Genomic DNA, 18,047 nt, shown 5'->3' with positions numbered 1-18,047 from the left:
AGATTTCCCACCAAGATGGAAGCATAGGTGGAAACACTGTACCTCCTCGCACAACCAAATTTAAGGACAACAAAGATTTAGAAACAAAAACACAACCAAAACACACAGAAAATTGAACTGTACCAAAGTCCAACAACAAAGAACCATTCATCCAGACTGGTAAGGGGGGTGGAGTCAGCGGCCAGTGGAGAGGGGTTGTGGCAGGAAAAGGCAGTGGTTAGCAGACCCGGGTTGGCACAGGAATGAAAAGAGCAAACCCAGTAAGGCTCACAAGGTGGCTGGCTGACTGTGGACATACATTGACACACAGATAAACCACACAAAAAACGGGCAGTGAGACACATCGCACAACACAGGGCCCCAGCACCAGGAAATAAAGTCTAAAAGCACCTATTGGAAAAACTTTTGGAGGTTGAGGTGCTGGGAGAAGCTCCCAGCCTCACAGGACAGTTCATTGGAGAGACCCACAGGGTCCTAGAATGTACACAAGCCCACCCACCCAGGAACCAGCACCAGAAGGGCCAAATTTGCTTGTGGGAAGTGGCAGAGGGGACCGAAATCCGGGAGAGAGCAGAATAAACGCCATTGCTCCCTCTTTGACAACCCAGTCACAACCCAGTGACTTGGTTGACCTGCCCTGGTGAACACCTAAGCTTTCGCCCCTCATACATAACAGGTGTGAACAGACCAAAACATAATGGCTCAAGCAGAAGAACAGCTCAAAGCCCCAGAGCCAATACTTCTAAACGACAAAGAGATAGCCAACCTATCAGATGCACAGTTCAAAACACTGGTGATCAGGATGCTCACAGAACTGGTTGACTTTAGTCACAAATTAGAGGAACAAATGAAGGCTACACTAAGTGAAATGAAGCAAAATGCACAGGAAACCAATAGTGATGAAAAGGAAACTGGGACTCAGATCAATGGAGTGGACCAGAAGGAAGAAAGAAAAATCCAACCAGAACAGAATGAAGAAACACGAACTCAAAAAAATGAGGAGAGGCTTAGGAACCTCCAGGACATCTTTAAACGTTCCAACATCCGGATTATAGGGGTACCAGAAGGGGAAGAGGAAGAGCAACAAGTGGAAAAGTTATTTGAACAAATAATAAAGGAGAACTTCCCCAATCTGGCAAAGAAAATAGACTTCCAGGAAGTCCAGGAAGCTCAAAGAGTCCAAAGAAGGTGGACCCAAGGAGGAACACACCAAGGCACATCATAATAACATTAGCCAAGATAAAAATGAAAGAGAGAATTCTAGAAGCAGCAAGAGATAAGGGGGCAGTCAGCTACAAAGGAGTTCCCACCAGACTGTCAGCTGATTTCTCAAAAGAGACCTTACAGGCAAGAAGGGGCTGGAAAGAATTATTCCAAGTCATGAAATCCAAAGACCTACATCCAAGATTGCTCTATCCAGCAAAGCTTTCATTTAGAATGGAAGGGCAGATAAAGTGCTTCTCAGATAAGGTCAAGTTCAAGGAGTTCATCATCACCAAGCCCTTATTATGTGAAATGCTAAAGGGACTTATCTAAGAAAAAGAAGATAAAAAATATGAACAATGAATGGACATCAAACTCACAGTTATTAACAACCACACTTAAAACAAAAGCAAACCAAGAGGACAGCTAGATCAGGAGCTGAACCATAGAAATGGAGATCACATGGAGGGTTAGCAACAGGGGAGTGGGAGGAGGAGAGGTGGGGAGAAGGTACAGAGAAAATAGGTAGCATAGAAAATAGACAGGGGGGAGGGCAAAAATAGTATGGGAAATATAGAATCTAAAAACTTGTGACACATGGACATGAACTAAAGGGGGAGAATGGGGTGGGAGGGGTGTGCAGGGTGGAGGGGAATTAAGGGGGAAATGGGGCAACTGTAATGGCATAATCAATAAAATATATATTTTTAAAATCTGCTTTAAATATTTCTTCTGTTTATAAAACAAACAAGAAAAAGCACCCTGGCTGGTGTGGCTCAGTGGATTGAGCATGGGCCTGGGAACCCAAGGGTCCCTGGTTCCATTCCCAGTCAGGGCACATGCCTGGGTTGAGGGCCAGGTCTCCAGTAGGGAGCGTGCAAGAGGCAACCACACATTGATGTTTGTTTCCCTCTCTGTGTCCCTTCCCCTCTCTCTAAAAATAAATAAATGAAATCTTAAAAAGCCATTATCATACTAGTGCTCTATAGCGGTACATAATCAGAAATGATACAATTTATTGGAAATAAAATGTGGCCATTTAATATTTATTCCATATTACATAGCACTTCAAAATGTTTACTTTTATTATCTGAATAAGGAATGAACCATTCAGAGTTTCTAAATATTTTTCTTAATGAATGCTAATAACATACATTATAACATTCTACAGAGACAAATGCATTTTTTATTTGTCAGAAACATACTGTCAAATTGGGTATGCATAATTGCATTCGGTTGATTTTTTGCCATGTTTGATTTATGGAGTTATTTCTGAAACCTTGGGAACTAATCTAATGCCAATGTCAGGACTTCAATTCCTCAGGAAAAGTTCCTTAAAAAGGAGTCATATTAAGAAGTTATGGAAAACACATAAATCCCACTCTACATATCATCATACACTTTCTTTAACTTAAATTACATCCTGTAAGTCTTCTAGGAATTCTTCAGTGACAGATCATGCTTTTTTGGTGTTCATTTCAGTTTTTGGCAAACAAGTGAGTATTTTGTGTTATGTGTATGCAAGCTTCCATATTGATAAACACAGCATAAAAGGAAGGTCAAGATAATGCTTTGGTCTTTTAGGAGCCAAGGAAATATGGTGAGAGAAGACTAGTCACAGAAACTGACTAAACCAAATTAGTTTCCAATGTCATTTGTGCTCTTTCAGACCAATCACTGAACCATGTGCAGCACAGCTCTCTGTTAAGAGTGCACCTTTGCCCTTTGAAATGTGTCCTAGGGCCAAGTCCAAGAGACAGAGAAGAGCCAAGAGCAACGGTGTTTGCTCAAGACAAATCTCAGCAAGGAGGCGAGAATCCTGGTGACTCAACAAACTCTCAAGCTCTCATTTCTCCAGGGACAACTTAATGTACTGGGTTCTTTTTGTCCCAGAGAATACTATTTCCAAATAGTGTTTTCTTCTTATAAAGTACAGCTCTGTAAAGCATCTGGCAAATGAACAACATAACTGATGGTAGGGGTTTCGTAATGTTTTTGCAAATTGATGAAGATCTCATATGGTTGAATTTTTTGGATAGCAAACTCTGACGACTGATTTGAGGTATGACATCTGTTTCAGTCTTTGAGATGTGTCACTGGCCTCAATAACACTCATACTTTCCCCTACCTGCATTGTGCTTTGCCAAATATTTGTCTTTGTACTGCTTCTTTTTCTTGCCAAACCAAGTACAGCTGGCTTGCTGCTCCTGTTTGGTCTTCTCCATGGCGATGCAAGCTACTCGCCTAAGCATACAAAGAAAGAAAGAAAGAAAGAAAGAGAAAAGAAACTAATGTATAGTTTTACATTGATAAAAGGGGAAAATAACCATTTTGAAGAGTTTATATCAACCTGCATGAACATACCCCTCACAAATTTTTCAAGTCATTCAGATAAAAGTTGTTCTTTGGCTTTCACAACAATTTCCTAGAAATGGTTTAAAAACACAGGCTTATAATAAAATGACATTGTGTTCTTTGGGCATATAGTAAATGATAACACAGATGAGGAGCCTAAACATATGACCATGACATGTAGTAGAAAGGTCTGGTTTGATTATCACTTAATTAGCTTTCATTGATATAGTGTTAGGTGCTTTTCTGGGAAGTTTACTTGTATTAACTCATTTAGTCTTTTCAAAACATAAAATTGCATCACCACTTTACAGGTGAGGGGATCACAGGACTGAGAAGTTAAGTAATTCGCCCAACTCACACAGCTAATAAGTGGGAGAAGGAGGACAGTCTGGCACCAGAGCCCATGCTCTTAGCCAGTACATTACTGGCAAGCTCCTTAACCTCTTAGAGCCTTTTGGATGGATTAGAACAAAAAGTGCTAACAACGTTCCTAGCATGGTGGCAGGCATAGTAGATGCTTAATAAATGGCACTATTACTACATGGCGATTCTAATCTAAGATACAAAAAATGCTATGATTAAATCTACAATTAGAATTACAATCAGGAAATTATAATTTTGTTCTACATCATAATATTCACCACCTGTAACATATGCACAAATGTTGTTTATAAGTTGCTCTCTAAGCAAGTAATTGTTTGATATTTCCATAGCACACAAGTAATGGGCAAGTAATGAAATAACAGTGTGTTTTGAGTATGTGTTTCACTGATTATTAATGAGATTGAGTACCTTCTCATGTTTATTGGCATTCCTCTTTTGTAAAGTGCCTGTTCAAGTCTTTTAACCATTCTCCTATCCAGTTGTCTGTCTTTTTGATTTGTAACAATTCTTTACATGGCCTGGATATCACACCTTTGTTAGTTATACATGTTGCAGATGTCTTCTACTTTGTGGCTTGCCTGCTTTATCCTTTTTATGGTACCTTTTGATGAATATAACTTATTAGTTTTGATCTAGTCATTTGGCAATCTTTTCTTTTATGGGAAGTATTTTTCATATCTTATGTAAGAAATCTTTCTTTGTCTCTGAAGATATACTCCAACATTACCTTCTCAAGAGTTTACAGTTTTGTCTCTCACACTTTGGTTTTTAATACACTAGAACTTGCTGATTTTAAAACTGATTTTTGTGTACGGTGTGAAGTTAAGGATTGTCTGTCCACATCCCCCCATGTGGACAGACCCAAATGTCCCAGCAAGAATTATGGAAAAGTCTACCCATTCCTCACTAGTGACTATTTTAATGTGTGGGAGTGTTTTAGGGTTCTCTTTGATTGATCTTTTGAGCATCTCTGCAGCCATACCTTATTAACTTAATTACTATGTCTCCCTTTCCCCTCTATGCCCCTCTCCAGCTTTGTAAGTTTTTGTGTCAGGTGAAGTATGATCTCCTCCTGAGTCTTCTAGAAGAGCATCTTGGCTATTCCTGATCTTGGGAATTTCCATGAAAACTTTAAAATTAGCCTATTAATTTAAAAAATGGTTGGGACTGCACTGAATCATTCTGGGAGGAATAGACATCTTTATAATACTGAGTCTTCCAGTACATGAATACAATATGTCTCTCCACTTATTTAGGTCTTCTTTAATGTCTCAATAAATTTTAAAATTTACCCTGTAAATGTTTTGAACATCTGTGTTAGATTTGCTTCTAGGTTGTTCATTTAAAAGAAGAGTTTTATAAATGTATTTAAAAATTTTTGTAATATCAAAAAATTTGAACATACATTAAAAGTAGAGAATAGTGTAATGAACCTCAAGTACCTAAAATCCAGCTTCAACACTTACTAACTCATGGATTATTTTGTTTAATTTACAACTTACCCACCCCAGATTATTTTGAAACAAATCTAAGTTTGTATTATTTCCTCCTTATTTTAAATTCCCTTTAAAGCTATAGGGTCCCTCTCTTCTTTTTTCCTTCTTGCAATTTATTTGTTGCAGAAACTGGTTGTTTGTCTTATAGTTTCCAATTCTAGATTTTTCTGATTTAATCTCTGTGGTGTCTTCCATAAGTCCCTCTGTGTTTTCCCTTTCCTGCAAATAGGTAATTAGATCAAGAGGCCTGATCAAATTTAAGTTCCATATTTTTTGCAAGAATATTTTATAGTATTATGGGTTTATAGGTGGTGTTATGTATGTTATGTTAAAAATTTTTGTTTTCTGTTTGTTGTTGGTAAATAGGAATATACTTGATTTTTGTATATTGATTTTCTATTAGTCATCTTGTTAAACTCTCATATTGTCTGTTTATATATTGATTCCTTGGACCCTCTACACAAAGAACCTGCAATATTTTTTCCTTTCCAATAATGTTTGCTGTAGGTTTACTGGGGATGCTCTCAATCAGGTTAAGGAAGTTCACTTTAATTTAGTTTGTGAGAGATTTAATCATGAATGGGTGTTGAATCTTACCAAATGCTTTTCCTCTATCTATTGATAAAATCAGGTGGATTTTCTTTTTAGTCCATTAATACGGAGGATTGGGTCATTAATACGACTGGTTTTCAAATGTTGAACCAGCCATGCATTCCCAGTTCAAACTCCATTGGGTCAAACTGTATAATCCTTTTTATATATTTCTGGATTCAATTTGCTAATATTTTGCTGAGGACTTTTATGTCTATGTTCATGAGGGACACTCTAGTTTCCTTGAATTGCTTTTACTGAATTTTGGTATTAGAAAGTGCTGGCATCACGAGATGAGTTGGAAAATGTTCTGTTTTCTTGAGGAGAATGTCCTTCATGTCTCTTACTTTCTCTCATTCATTGAGGGTTTTCTTTTTTGAGATTTATTTCTTCATTTTAGGTTAGGAGAAAAACATTTATTGGGAAATACTGTGAACTCTTAGCAACACATCAAAGTCAACCCCCATATATTGCCAAAGTGGAATACAGAGGAGGCTGATGAAGACTTTGCTTTGAGGATTTTTCCAGTTACAAGCCAATGTGTGCTGGTAGTCATAACTATAGCTTCTGTGAGGCATAGAATCTTTGGAAACATAAACAGGACTGAGGAATTTTTGACTGGTTAAAACAAAATTCTGACCTTGTGAAGTTTATATTATAGCATACAGAGTATCTTATAATACATACTTTTAAGCTTAAAAATGAAAACAAAAAGTTCCCAGTAACAGTTTGTGGTGTGGCCATACACGGTGTAGTGATAGGGGAATAAAAGGGGTTTCTACCAGCCACTTGGGATCTGAATGTTATTTCTTTTAGCTCAGTAAGAGCAGAGAAACTGTGTTAGGATTTAGGTCAACTGGGAGGGAAATTTGAAACAAGTTTAACATGTTGTTGTTGAGGCAAGGGAAAAGATGACAGATTCAGGGACTCAAAACATATCAAAGGCATAAAATGATAAACCTTGTCAAGCAAGATGAAATTTAACAAGGATAAATAAGGTAAGCATTTGTGTCCAAAAATTGATTTCTCATCTATAGAGTGTGAAAAATATAAGGTGGTAGAACATATTTGAACAAAGCTTTTGGGTCTGGTTGATAGTATTGTTTCAAATTTTTCTTGTTAATACTGCATGCCCACTGATATCCTAAGACCAGTTCAGTTTTCCAGCAAGAGACTTTGCTGTTTCCCCTCAGCCAGAATGCCTTCTTGTACCACCAAAGTCCTACTTAGGTGTCAAGGCACATACTTCCCAGTGGGCCTCTTCCTCATCATCACAGTTAGAATCCCTTTCTTCTTCTACAGGTTTTGTAGCTCATTGAGTTCAGTTTTTTTTTTTGCAATGAACTGAATGTCCTTAAAGTGTATAATTTCATCAATTTGGAAATATCCTATGAAAACACCATTACAATCAAAGAACAAACACATTTTCATCACTCCAGGAATTTCCTTATGGCCCTCTGTAATCTCCCCCTCTCCCACAGAACCCCAGGCAATCTCTCAGTATAGATTAGTTTTGCATTTTCTGCAGTTTTATATAAATGGAATCATATAGTTTGTTCTCCTTTTTGACTGAAAATTCAGCGTAGTGATTTTGAATTTCATCCATATTGCTTTACATATCAAAAGTTCATTCTTTTTAATAGCTCAACAGCATCCCACTGTATGAGTATGTCATCATTTATTTATCCATTTAGTCATTGATGAAAACTTAAAAAAATTTAAGCCATTCTAACAGGTATGTGGCCACTAAGTTTTGCTGCTACATTTTTTTCTCAGAAGTTCCTTTAAGTTCTTTTTAAAATCTGCTATGCCATTAAAATTTTTCCTGTTCTCTGAAGAGAGTTTTCAAACTTATTACTGATTGTTAGAAACCTCCTAAAAACCACAGTTGTTTAAAAACTTTTGTCTCCTAATTCCAATATATGAAGTGAGCTTGAGTTTATTCCTACTGTCATTTCAGTTGGATCTCTGTCAGGTTTCACTTGTTTCCTTGTGTACCTGGTTATTTTGACTTGCTGGTCACTGCCCTTGAAAAAGTTTATATGGGGGATTAGGAGGAGCTCTAAGATGAGGCCTAAGATAAAAGTGTTCTTGTGAGTCTATCTTTTTGTTTCTAACAGCCAGTTCAAACTGTTGGAAACCCCTCTGCCTGGTTTCAGGATTGTAACTGCTCCCCATGGCTAAGGCTTAGTGAGTGACCTTTGGACCATAAGCCACTAAGGAGACAAAGCTTATCTCCCTGGCAGGAGCGCTGCTTCTGCTCCTTCATCCATAACTGGCCTCCAGTGCTTGATCAGTTAGCCAATGATGGGTAAGATTCCCCAAGGGGGAACCACCTAAGACAGGCATGATCATGTGGAGTCCCCAGGGAAGGACTTGGGGGGTTATGGAGGAAGGGGGTGATGGACCCTTGCCCTCTGGCTTTGACGAAGCCTGAGTCCTCAGTCTGTCTGCAGAAGTCTCCGAGAATTCCTTGGCTATCTGCTTCCTCTGCCTGACTTAAGCCTGAAAACAATGACAGAGGGTGGTGCAGCCCTGTGCTGGGAATGGCAGGCTCCCAGGTGATCAGGCCTGAGAAAGGATATGTGAAATCCTGTGAACCCTGCTTTGCTAAGAATGCTTTTAGTTAAATGATAAAGGTCCGGGCAGAAAATGAGTGTTTTCCCAAAGTCTTGTAGCCCTTTAGCTAATAGACCCTGACTCAGAAGAAGCCCTAATAGTTCTTTGTGTGCTATCTACTGTTTACTGCCTGACAATGATTAATAAGTTGCACCTGAACTCCTGTGCAAAAAAACCAAATAAAAGCCTGTCTAGGCAAGGGTCAGTGCGCTCTCCCCTTGAGAGGGTGGCCAGGCTGTTCTGAGGTGCTCCCCGCTCAAGGGAGTAGCCATGCCATCCCTTTTCCTCCACAGAACTTGGTAGTCTGTGTGAATTTGTCTTGATTTTCCATCTATAACGCCGTGGGTACTGCAGGCCAGTGCACGTGTCATGAAACTCTTAGGGGAAATCTCAAACCAAGTGGGTGGCTACAGTTTCCCTGGCTGTCCCAAGCTACCTGTCCCTGGGTGGACCAGTGGCCATAATTTTTGTTCTTCTTTTACTCCTGTCTTTTGCTTTGCTCATTGACAAAGCAGGCTTCTCTACAGTCCCCTGGTGTTGAAAGGCAAGTAGAGGCATGCTTACCTGCTTGCTCTTAATCTGGGGCATAGCCTTTTGCAGTCTTAACATTGTAGAAAGGGTCTCCTAACAGATTCTCTTACTTGTATGGGCTTTGGGTCTTAACCTTGGTCTTCTGGCAGAGAAGTTTTACAGTAATTGAAATGCTCTCCTGGCTAAATGGTAATTGGTACTTGAACTGTTATTGCTCTGATTAATGGCTTTCATAGAAAAATTGGTCACTGAATTCCCCAATACCTTTTCAGCTACTCAGTGCTTTTAAGGTAATTTTCAAAAGTGTATCTTCTACAGAGCTTTTCATTTTATCCAGCAGGAGAATTGATTCAAATAACCTAGTTCTCCATTACAGGAAAGAGGAAACAAACTTGCTTTTTCTGCTGCCATTTCTCAGGATTGCTCCAGAGGATTTGGAGTTCCGGAGCAGTGAAACATGATTTATACAAATGATCTGACTAGGCAGAAGAGGTGTGGAATCTACATAATTATTTTGAGTAAATGCTCATAATATACAGCAACATTCAAGAACACATTTTCTAAAACAGGTATCAGTAATACTATAACAACATCATCATCATCATCATCAAAATGACTCTTCCTGCAAATGCTTAGACTGTTTTTTGAAGATCAGATTGAAAAACAATCCCAAGTGGAAGGCTGCTACGTCCTCTAGCTGGGCTTACAAATCCTTGTGAAAAATGATGGCAGCTGAAGGTCTTACAGCTCTAACATTCTAACTTTAAGACTACTTTTGGGAAACAGAGGATAGCTGAAAGAGGCAATCAAACCAAAGTGATTAACTGAGAAATCCCTTTAATTAGTGAGAAAAATGAGTCAAAAAGGAGTTATAATTATATCTATGAGCTCAATGCCTCTCATTTCTTTTAGGTAGGTTCAAGTATTTTGGGAGAAACTGGCACAATTCCTAATGGTTATTTTTTGTCACATGAAACAAAACTCCGACATAAAGTCATCTCTTTTGCACTAAATTTATGATAGACTGTCAAAAGACCAACAAAGGTAAAACTATCAACACTGTTCAAAAAAATAGTTCAATGAAGCAAACTGTAACAATAATAGCAGAAACAGATTTACCAAAATACACAGTAATCCGTGATTCCTTCTCTCAGTTAAAACTAGTGTCTAAAAATTGTCTTTCACCTGCTTTCACAGGTCAAAATTTCTAACAGACATACATTTAAAGACCTGGTAAGGTAAAGAACAAAGCATCTGACTACCTTTTTCTCCCATCAGTGAAATACATTTTACCTTAAAATACCCTGAGTGATGCTGAATCAGGGCATTTGAGTTTTTTGCTGGTGGTGGGGAGGAATAGGGTGGGTGGTAAGAGCATGCAGAAGGACAAGGAGAGAAACATTAAAAAAATGCAATTCTAGCCTTGGCCAACATGGTTCAGTTGGTTGGGTGTCGTCCCACAAACCAAAAGGTTGCAGGTTTGATTCCCAGTCAGGGCACATGTGTAGGTTGAGGGCTTGGTCCCCAGCTGGGGCACATATGAGAGGAAATTTATTAATGTTTCCCTCTCACAATGATGTTTCTCTCCTATCCTCACCCCCCTCAAAAAATCAGTAAGCATATCCTTGGGTGAGGATAAAAAAATTCATTTCTAATGGGATTGAAACAGCATATAGTAGTGGTGGGCTCTGCCATGATGTGACAGGGACCTGAGGCTAGTTACTCAAGCTCTCTCTAGACCCTCCTCTGTCCTGCTATGTAAAACAAAGATCTCACTGTATAAGTAGGAACTCATTAGATGCTGAGGGTTTAGAATTCCTTGATGACTAACTTGAATTTTGTTTGGTTAGTAAAGCAAGGAATAGATTAAACAGGTTTTATACCATAAAAAAATAATATAAAGTTAAAAAATGGGTGGGTGGGGTTTCATTTTTATTATAAAACAAAACAACAAAAACATACCATTCCTGAAGTTCAGGAGAAGGAATGAGACCAGCAGTTCCATTTTTGGAGTTTTCCAGTTTACCCTGCCACCAATTGTGATCATCCTTACTAATAATCTGGATAATGTCACCAACTCTGAATCGAATGCCAGCTTCTTTGCAGGGGATGAGATCATCCTTGGCTGGATCATATTCAAATTGTGCTCTTACATAGATCTATAAAACAGGAGTTTGTAAGAAAGGATGCCATGGTGATGTGAAAGAAAACAGTGCTAACCTAATAACTACACACCAACACTTACAATAAAAACAGGACATTAGATGGTGAAAACAAAAAAGATGCATGGAAATACAACACAAAACCACTGGAAACAATGTACTACTCTTGATGTGTACAGGTTTAAATCTTTGTTGTTTTTATTTGTAGGGAACATTTAAGACACTTGTTTTTGGCTTTTACTGTAACAGAATAGGCCTATAATTATAGAGATGTATGCTTACCATTGTAAAATTTGCACATGTCTAGTTGATGCTATGGATAAGTTGTCATGAACAAGTGGCAGCCTCTAAGCCATAAACACAAGCATTTAGGGTAGATTTTAACCCTAAAGCACTAAATGGTACAAAATTAGCAAGAACACTGTGTTGATATCTTGCTGTAACATGCCTACACAACTGGTTGAGTGTCTACACACTGCTGATAAACTTAAATGTAATTCAAACAATTTTAAAAAACATTTAAAAATAGTTTTATTTTTTAAAAAAGAATTAGGCTTTATATCAATATTTTGCTCTTTGCAGAGAAGAAAAATAAATGTGAATCCCAGCTTTGCCAATGTAATGCTTGAAATCAGCACAGAGTTCAAGGCTTTAAGTTTTATGATATATAAATATAATTAGTAAATATTATAAAATAAAACAGATTAGCATATAAGGGATTATCATATGGTAGCATTTTATGAATTACTAGATTTCTAAATGTTTTAAAATAAGGTGGTAGGTATAGAATGCTGTATTACTTATGGAGTCAATACTAAATGGTGGGTAAATCCTATCAGGGCTAATTTACACAAATTTTAACTCTAAATTGGATTATTTTTAATACCACATTTCATGAAAAAGCCCACAAAAATTCTATCTCTTGAAATTAAATTTGAATATTAATGTTTAAGTCACTGTAAAACCAACCTGAAGGCTTTGGGACTGTTGTGTAATTATTCCATTTAAGTTTCTCTTCAGGAATCCAGCCTATAAAATTAACAAGTCTCTGCATTTGAACCTAAAATCCATACTTTGAAGGAGCTGGCACATTGAAAGTTACTTGCCAGTGTTAGGCAGCACTTAACTTTCCATGTTTGAGTTAACACAGGCATACAAGGATGTAAAGCCAGGATATTTACATTCTTATTTTTCACTGTAAATGCAAATTAAGAAGCCTTCAAATCTCAAAAAATGATTGCCGAAAAACATTCACCAACATGTACATTTTAGTTATTAGAATTCTAAGAATTTTGTATGCTTTCAAATTTTTTCTACCCCAGAGACCCCCAAAAGGCTGAATTCTTAATCATTGACACAATTATCAGGTTGAAATTACAATAACCATCACAGCTACAAAGATGTAGGGAAAAATCTTTATAGAGAATTAGTCATGTTTAATGTGTTAAAATGAAATGGTACAAGCTTTCAATGCTCAAATGTTATGGTCCAAAATGCAGACATTATGGGATGGAAAGGGTTAATAAAGGATTGGCTATTAGCAGCTCAGTTTAGAGAAGTTTCTATAGAGGGTATCTATTCACCTGTCGTCCTTTTGGTTGGGTAGTTGATGGCAAGTCCTGTAGAATAAAGCCAACCCAGGAGAAAAATTTTCATTTACTTGTCAAGAGTACAAGGTAATTTGTGTGTTCTGTTACAATATGGTTAAAAAATGAGCTAGATTTAAGTTGTAAAGAGATAATATACATCATTCCATTTCTCAGAAATGTTGAGTTATAAAAAAAATCAAACCCAGGCCATTTAGCAGCAAGCTGAAGAAAGCAGGTAAGTTTAAGCAGAGAGAAAATGTGTTCTTGAGAAACAACTCAGCATCTTCAACACAAAAGCCACTGTGAGTGAAACAGCTCTATTTAAAAAAAAAAAACAAACCAAAAAGAGCTGTTGCCCTTTTCAACTTAGTCACTGCAGCCTTTTAGATTTTGAAAAATTTGATGGCTATATGGATTTTCGCCATCTTAGAAGTATTAAATGTTAACTCGTATAAATTAATTCTTTTATGGCCTATTTTGAAGTTGAAAATAAAAGTCATAGGAAATTTTCTTCCATAATTTCACTTGCTGATATCATTCCATTTGAGATGATCACTAAATTATTTAAAATTGTACCTGATAGAGAATGTTGATATATTTTCAAAGGGCAAATTAATAGTTAGAAAAAAGTGATACTGCTGCATTATTAGAATTCTCAATAATTTTAACAGCAATACCAGCAACTTAGAGAAGATTGTTACCCCCAACTATTACATACTTGCACCTGTAAGTGCTTCCATTTATTTAAATAAACTAAAAACAATTCTTTTTATATTTCAAGATGGATAGTTCTGAAAAAAATGCAATTCCAAATTTAAGTAAAAATATAAAGTACTTTGTGTTAAAGATGTGATAATAGCGTGGCTTAAGTGCAATTTGAAGCCAATTCCTTTTGCTTTTCATATCCAGGCAAGGCTTATAATTCACAAAAATATGTGCACGTACCACAAAAACAGAGGGCACACCAATTCGTAAACTTAGATAGCGGAAACTAATACATGTTGCTGATATCACTCAGAAAAGACAACTACCAAAGCTCAAGACCCAAATGCCTGCTCTGCAAACTCTGCACATTTATTTATCTTTCTCAAAATAAAAAGATATTTAGAAACTTCCAAAATTTCCATTTACATCCTCTGCATAAGTTTGAGCAAAGTCATAAATACTTGTGGGGTGACATAGAAATATTTTGAGAATGACCAAAGCAGTCTTGAACTACATGTCTTTACATGTAACTAATGGATGAGATTTTATTGAGAAGAAAATGCTGAAAACAGATTTTCCAGGAGTAAACTGCATTGTAGCTGTAGTAGCCTTGTATATTGGCAGAAGACAATATTTCCACTGAACACATGTAACTAGAACACTCATGGCAGGTGGCACCAACAAAATTGTCACACTTTGCCGTGTGAAGCTCGAGTTCTTACCGAAACAGAATTGTTAGTGCTGCTATGACCATTAGCTGGGGACTGTCTGGAAGTGGAGGGGGAATCTCTCTGAAATAAGACACAAGGTTCATTAACACAGAACACCAGCACAGAAACAGAGATATTCACATCAACAGTTACAACCACAATCCGACAACCATTTCCTTTGAGGTTTTAGCTGCACAGGTGCCATACTGACTTATTTGCATGTTTTTAGAGAAAGTAAGAAAAAAATGTTGCCATTTAAAGATTCACATATTGTAAGTGATGACTGTGTCATTCATTACCCATTTCTTTCCTATCTCCAACATCCTCTAACCTTTGCTTTCTTTAAATGAGACCCAGAAGAGGGACTTGATATTAAAATTTTATCTAGTGCTGTAAAGTGACAAGTATTACTATAAAATCATTGTGCTGAAGACCCCAATCGCCTAATTTTTATAAAGCAATAGGTTTAAAAAGTATTTAGTAATTTTTAGATACCTCAATGTAAAAAATTACTGAATGACTTCATTTGAAGTGAAACTAACCTAAAAAAAGAAAAGACTTCTCATACTGTAATCACCTTGGGATCATTCTAAGACAAATATTACAAATAAGGGTAAAAAACAGATATACACTGGAGAAGAAACCTTTATTCTTGAGATCATTTTAGCAGATTGATTAAAACAACAATCTTGAGCCTCTCAAAGCTTTACACTTCTGGCAAAGATCCCAGGAGCCAGAGCCCTAGTACTTCAACTGCACTCTCCGTAATATTCGACACAATCAAAATCCTTTCCAGGCTCCATTCCCTTACTGTCCAAATCAATTTTAATGATAAGACCAAGGAGAAGAAGAAAGTAGGTGTTTTAAAATTTTTGGTTTAGTAGAGTTCTTTGAAACCTTTGAAATATTCATGCCTGCTTGAAAGACATGTTCCCTTCCCCCCACACCTGAAGATTTAAAGAAAACTTCTGGAACTCATTAGCCTTTTAAATAATGGGATCCCTCAGATGAGCCTTCTCAAATGTTAGTGAGCAGACTGATCTCTAGGTACCACTGCAAGAGACTCTAGTCAGTAGGGCCAGGGGGATGCTGACGCAGGTGGCCAGAGAGGATTCCTTTGTGAAGTACTGCCCCAGCTGGGAAAAGTACAACCACAGGCTTAAATCCTGCCAGAGCTCAGGAGGTCAAACAGGTTGGGAGTGGGGCTGGGAGGGGAGTATCATTTTTCACACTGTTCAGAGGTAAAGAAGGCAAGGGGGGAGCTTTTCTTACTCAACAACATAGGATTTACATGTTTACATTTACATGTTTATATTGCAAAAGCCTGGTTCCCCGAACCAGGTCAACTACTTAAAACTCAAGAGAAACTTATATTAATAACTAACAATACCTTCTGGTTACTTAGTACCCCCACCCTGGCAAAACACAAAAATCAATCATGTTTACTAAATTTCTTCAATGATGAGAAATGGTATGAGGACAATCTGGGATTTTAGAGTATTAAAATGCTTCACATAAAATATACATGTGAGTCTCTCTTTCCCAGCAAGGTTTGTGTTCTAGGTAATAAATTTCAAAACTACAATTTTGGAGCAGAAACAGTTCTCCATTTCCTTTTACAAAATAGAATTATTTGAAGTTCCATAAAAAGCCACCAAGAGGAGCTCAAGACCTGATATAAACAGAAACCCCAATTGTCATGGCTCTAAAAATATACTTAACAAAACTACAAATTCTTATATATCTCTTATAATAAGTTTAGAAAAACACAGAAAGCCTGATTTTTCTTGTGAGATTCATAACATTGCTAGAGAATGAAAGAAGCATTACAATTTCTCCTCCAACTTCTAAGTACAAATTCCATTTTCTAGATGAGTTCCAATAAGTCACTTGTCAGTCTTAAAAATTAAGTATAGGAAATGTGTATTTCATACTGATGTACACATACGTGGAAGATGTACATGAAAGAAAAGGCTCCAAAAAACAATACTCCAGCTGACTGCAATGACTGAAGGATGATACCATTTATGCCAGTTTGTATTTCCAAATATAAAAAGAATAGTTCCTTGAATCTCATTTAATAACCAACATAAAACTGAATAATATAGACTGAAAAAGTGACAATTTATATAGGATAAGCCTATATTATAAGAAAGAAACTTTGATGTTGTATTACTCTACAGAACTCTTTTATAAATCATGTAATGTTCCAAGTTTAAACGACTTCACAAAATATTGCAAAAGCCTATATTCCTCTCAAAATGTCAGCTATCAATTCCTCACAGACTTAACATCCATCTAGAGATGTGTCACAATTATTTAAATGACTCTATCTTGACAGAAATAGATTGCTTCTCAGATTCTTAGAAAGAAGAACTACGTGATTTCTCAATAAGGGAAGTGAATGTACTTCCTGGAAATGTTATTGCAATTATAACCTTAATTTTTCCCCTCAGAGACTGTACTTGTTCTTTATTAAAGCTTATGTCATTAACTATAGCTTCTCTATATTTTGCTTCAATCCCGGCCTGCAGAAAGTTAAAGTGCTAAGGAGGTCCCCACAGAAGTAGGGGTGAGTAGGTGGATGGGACCTACTCTGTTCCGTTATCTTTGTTGTAAAATTGGTGTGCAGTGATCAACAGCACAGGCAGAAACAATTTCCCAGAAAGCCAAAACATTCAGCCATGAGCAGACAGTTAGTTAAGAACCCAGAGGAGACAGAGTGTTTTGTTAAAGCTATTACCTCACAGGATGATGACTGAGTGCGGTAACTTGGCACAATCTTGAAGGTGATGCTCCCCCGCATTTCCCGCTGGAGATAGAAAAGACAGCTTTCTTAACTAACAAATGTTGCACCAGTGCCTGGGTCTAACAGGAAACCAAGTTATCACGCAGAGACTTCTCACTGTAACAGTTAAATTGTTCCTGGGAGAAGCCCTGCAAAGTCAAGGCTGACTGCCTTGTTTGTATAGCAGTAGTATAACAGACCTCTGACATGTACCTTCTTATAGACATGAATACAACACACTCTAAGTGACACGTCTTTCAAAGAAGAAATAGAAATACAATAGAAATTGACCTAGACAACAGAAGTAAGTGATTATATAAAAATATATTTGGTAGGCTATATTATGATGGTATACTATATAAAATTTACTTTTTGTTTCATGATTTGACCCTGTTTTTTACAATAGTAAGTCTTATGTGATTGTTTCACACTTAATAGATATTCATAACATAGGAGGCTGCTATGTTGTGGTGGGAAGATCTGGGTCCAGAAGTCCAAAATATTTCCCTTTGCTTGCCAGGGCCTGTCATTCTGCCCACTGTCCCCCTCCACCCCTAAAATCCAAAGCCTAATCTGAACACAGATTTTGGATATGTATGGTCAAATGGCCCGGTCTACTATAACTTTCCTCCCCTCTCTGTTGTAGAGAAACTCAATACAGCTGCCTATGACTCAGCTAGACAGGAAAGAGGTTTCTGACATTGCTGATGTCAGCAGAGTTGAGGTCAGTGAGAAACTAGTTGAAAGGTATGCATGGCTGGGAAGGTTTTATTTTATTTTTTTAAAAAGTATTTTATTTTTTACTTAAAGGTTTAAAAAAATTTGAAAGATTTTATTTACTTATTTTTAGAGAGAGGGGACAGGGGAAAGAGAGGGGGAGAAACATCAATGTATGGTTGCCTCTTGCACACCCC

General features: G+C 37.2%; 1 protein-coding gene across 1 annotated transcript in view; it reads right to left on the bottom strand.

The window, feature by feature from the left end:
* Nucleotides 1-18,047, bottom strand: part of CASK (calcium/calmodulin dependent serine protein kinase) — a 365,574-nt gene that overhangs the window by 23,464 nt on the left and 324,063 nt on the right. Inside the window, exons 17-21 of the mRNA XM_037057119.1 lie at nt 17,089-17,157; nt 14,358-14,426; nt 12,925-12,960; nt 11,142-11,338; nt 3,332-3,447 (exon numbers count right to left, since the gene is read on the bottom strand). Of these exons, the coding sequence (XP_036913014.1) occupies nt 3,332-3,447; nt 11,142-11,338; nt 12,925-12,960; nt 14,358-14,426; nt 17,089-17,157 (487 nt within the window). The remainder of the gene's footprint in view (nt 1-3,331; nt 3,448-11,141; nt 11,339-12,924; nt 12,961-14,357; nt 14,427-17,088; nt 17,158-18,047) is intronic.

The sequence above is a fragment of the Sturnira hondurensis genome, unplaced genomic scaffold (assembly GCF_014824575.4).
Source record: "Sturnira hondurensis isolate 20B ecotype Veracruz unplaced genomic scaffold, ASM1482457v3 Scaffold0009449, whole genome shotgun sequence".
NCBI classification, from domain to species: domain Eukaryota; kingdom Metazoa; phylum Chordata; class Mammalia; order Chiroptera; family Phyllostomidae; genus Sturnira; species Sturnira hondurensis.
Note: the sequence above shows the minus strand (reverse complement) of the source record. Positions and strands in the feature narration are given on the sequence as shown.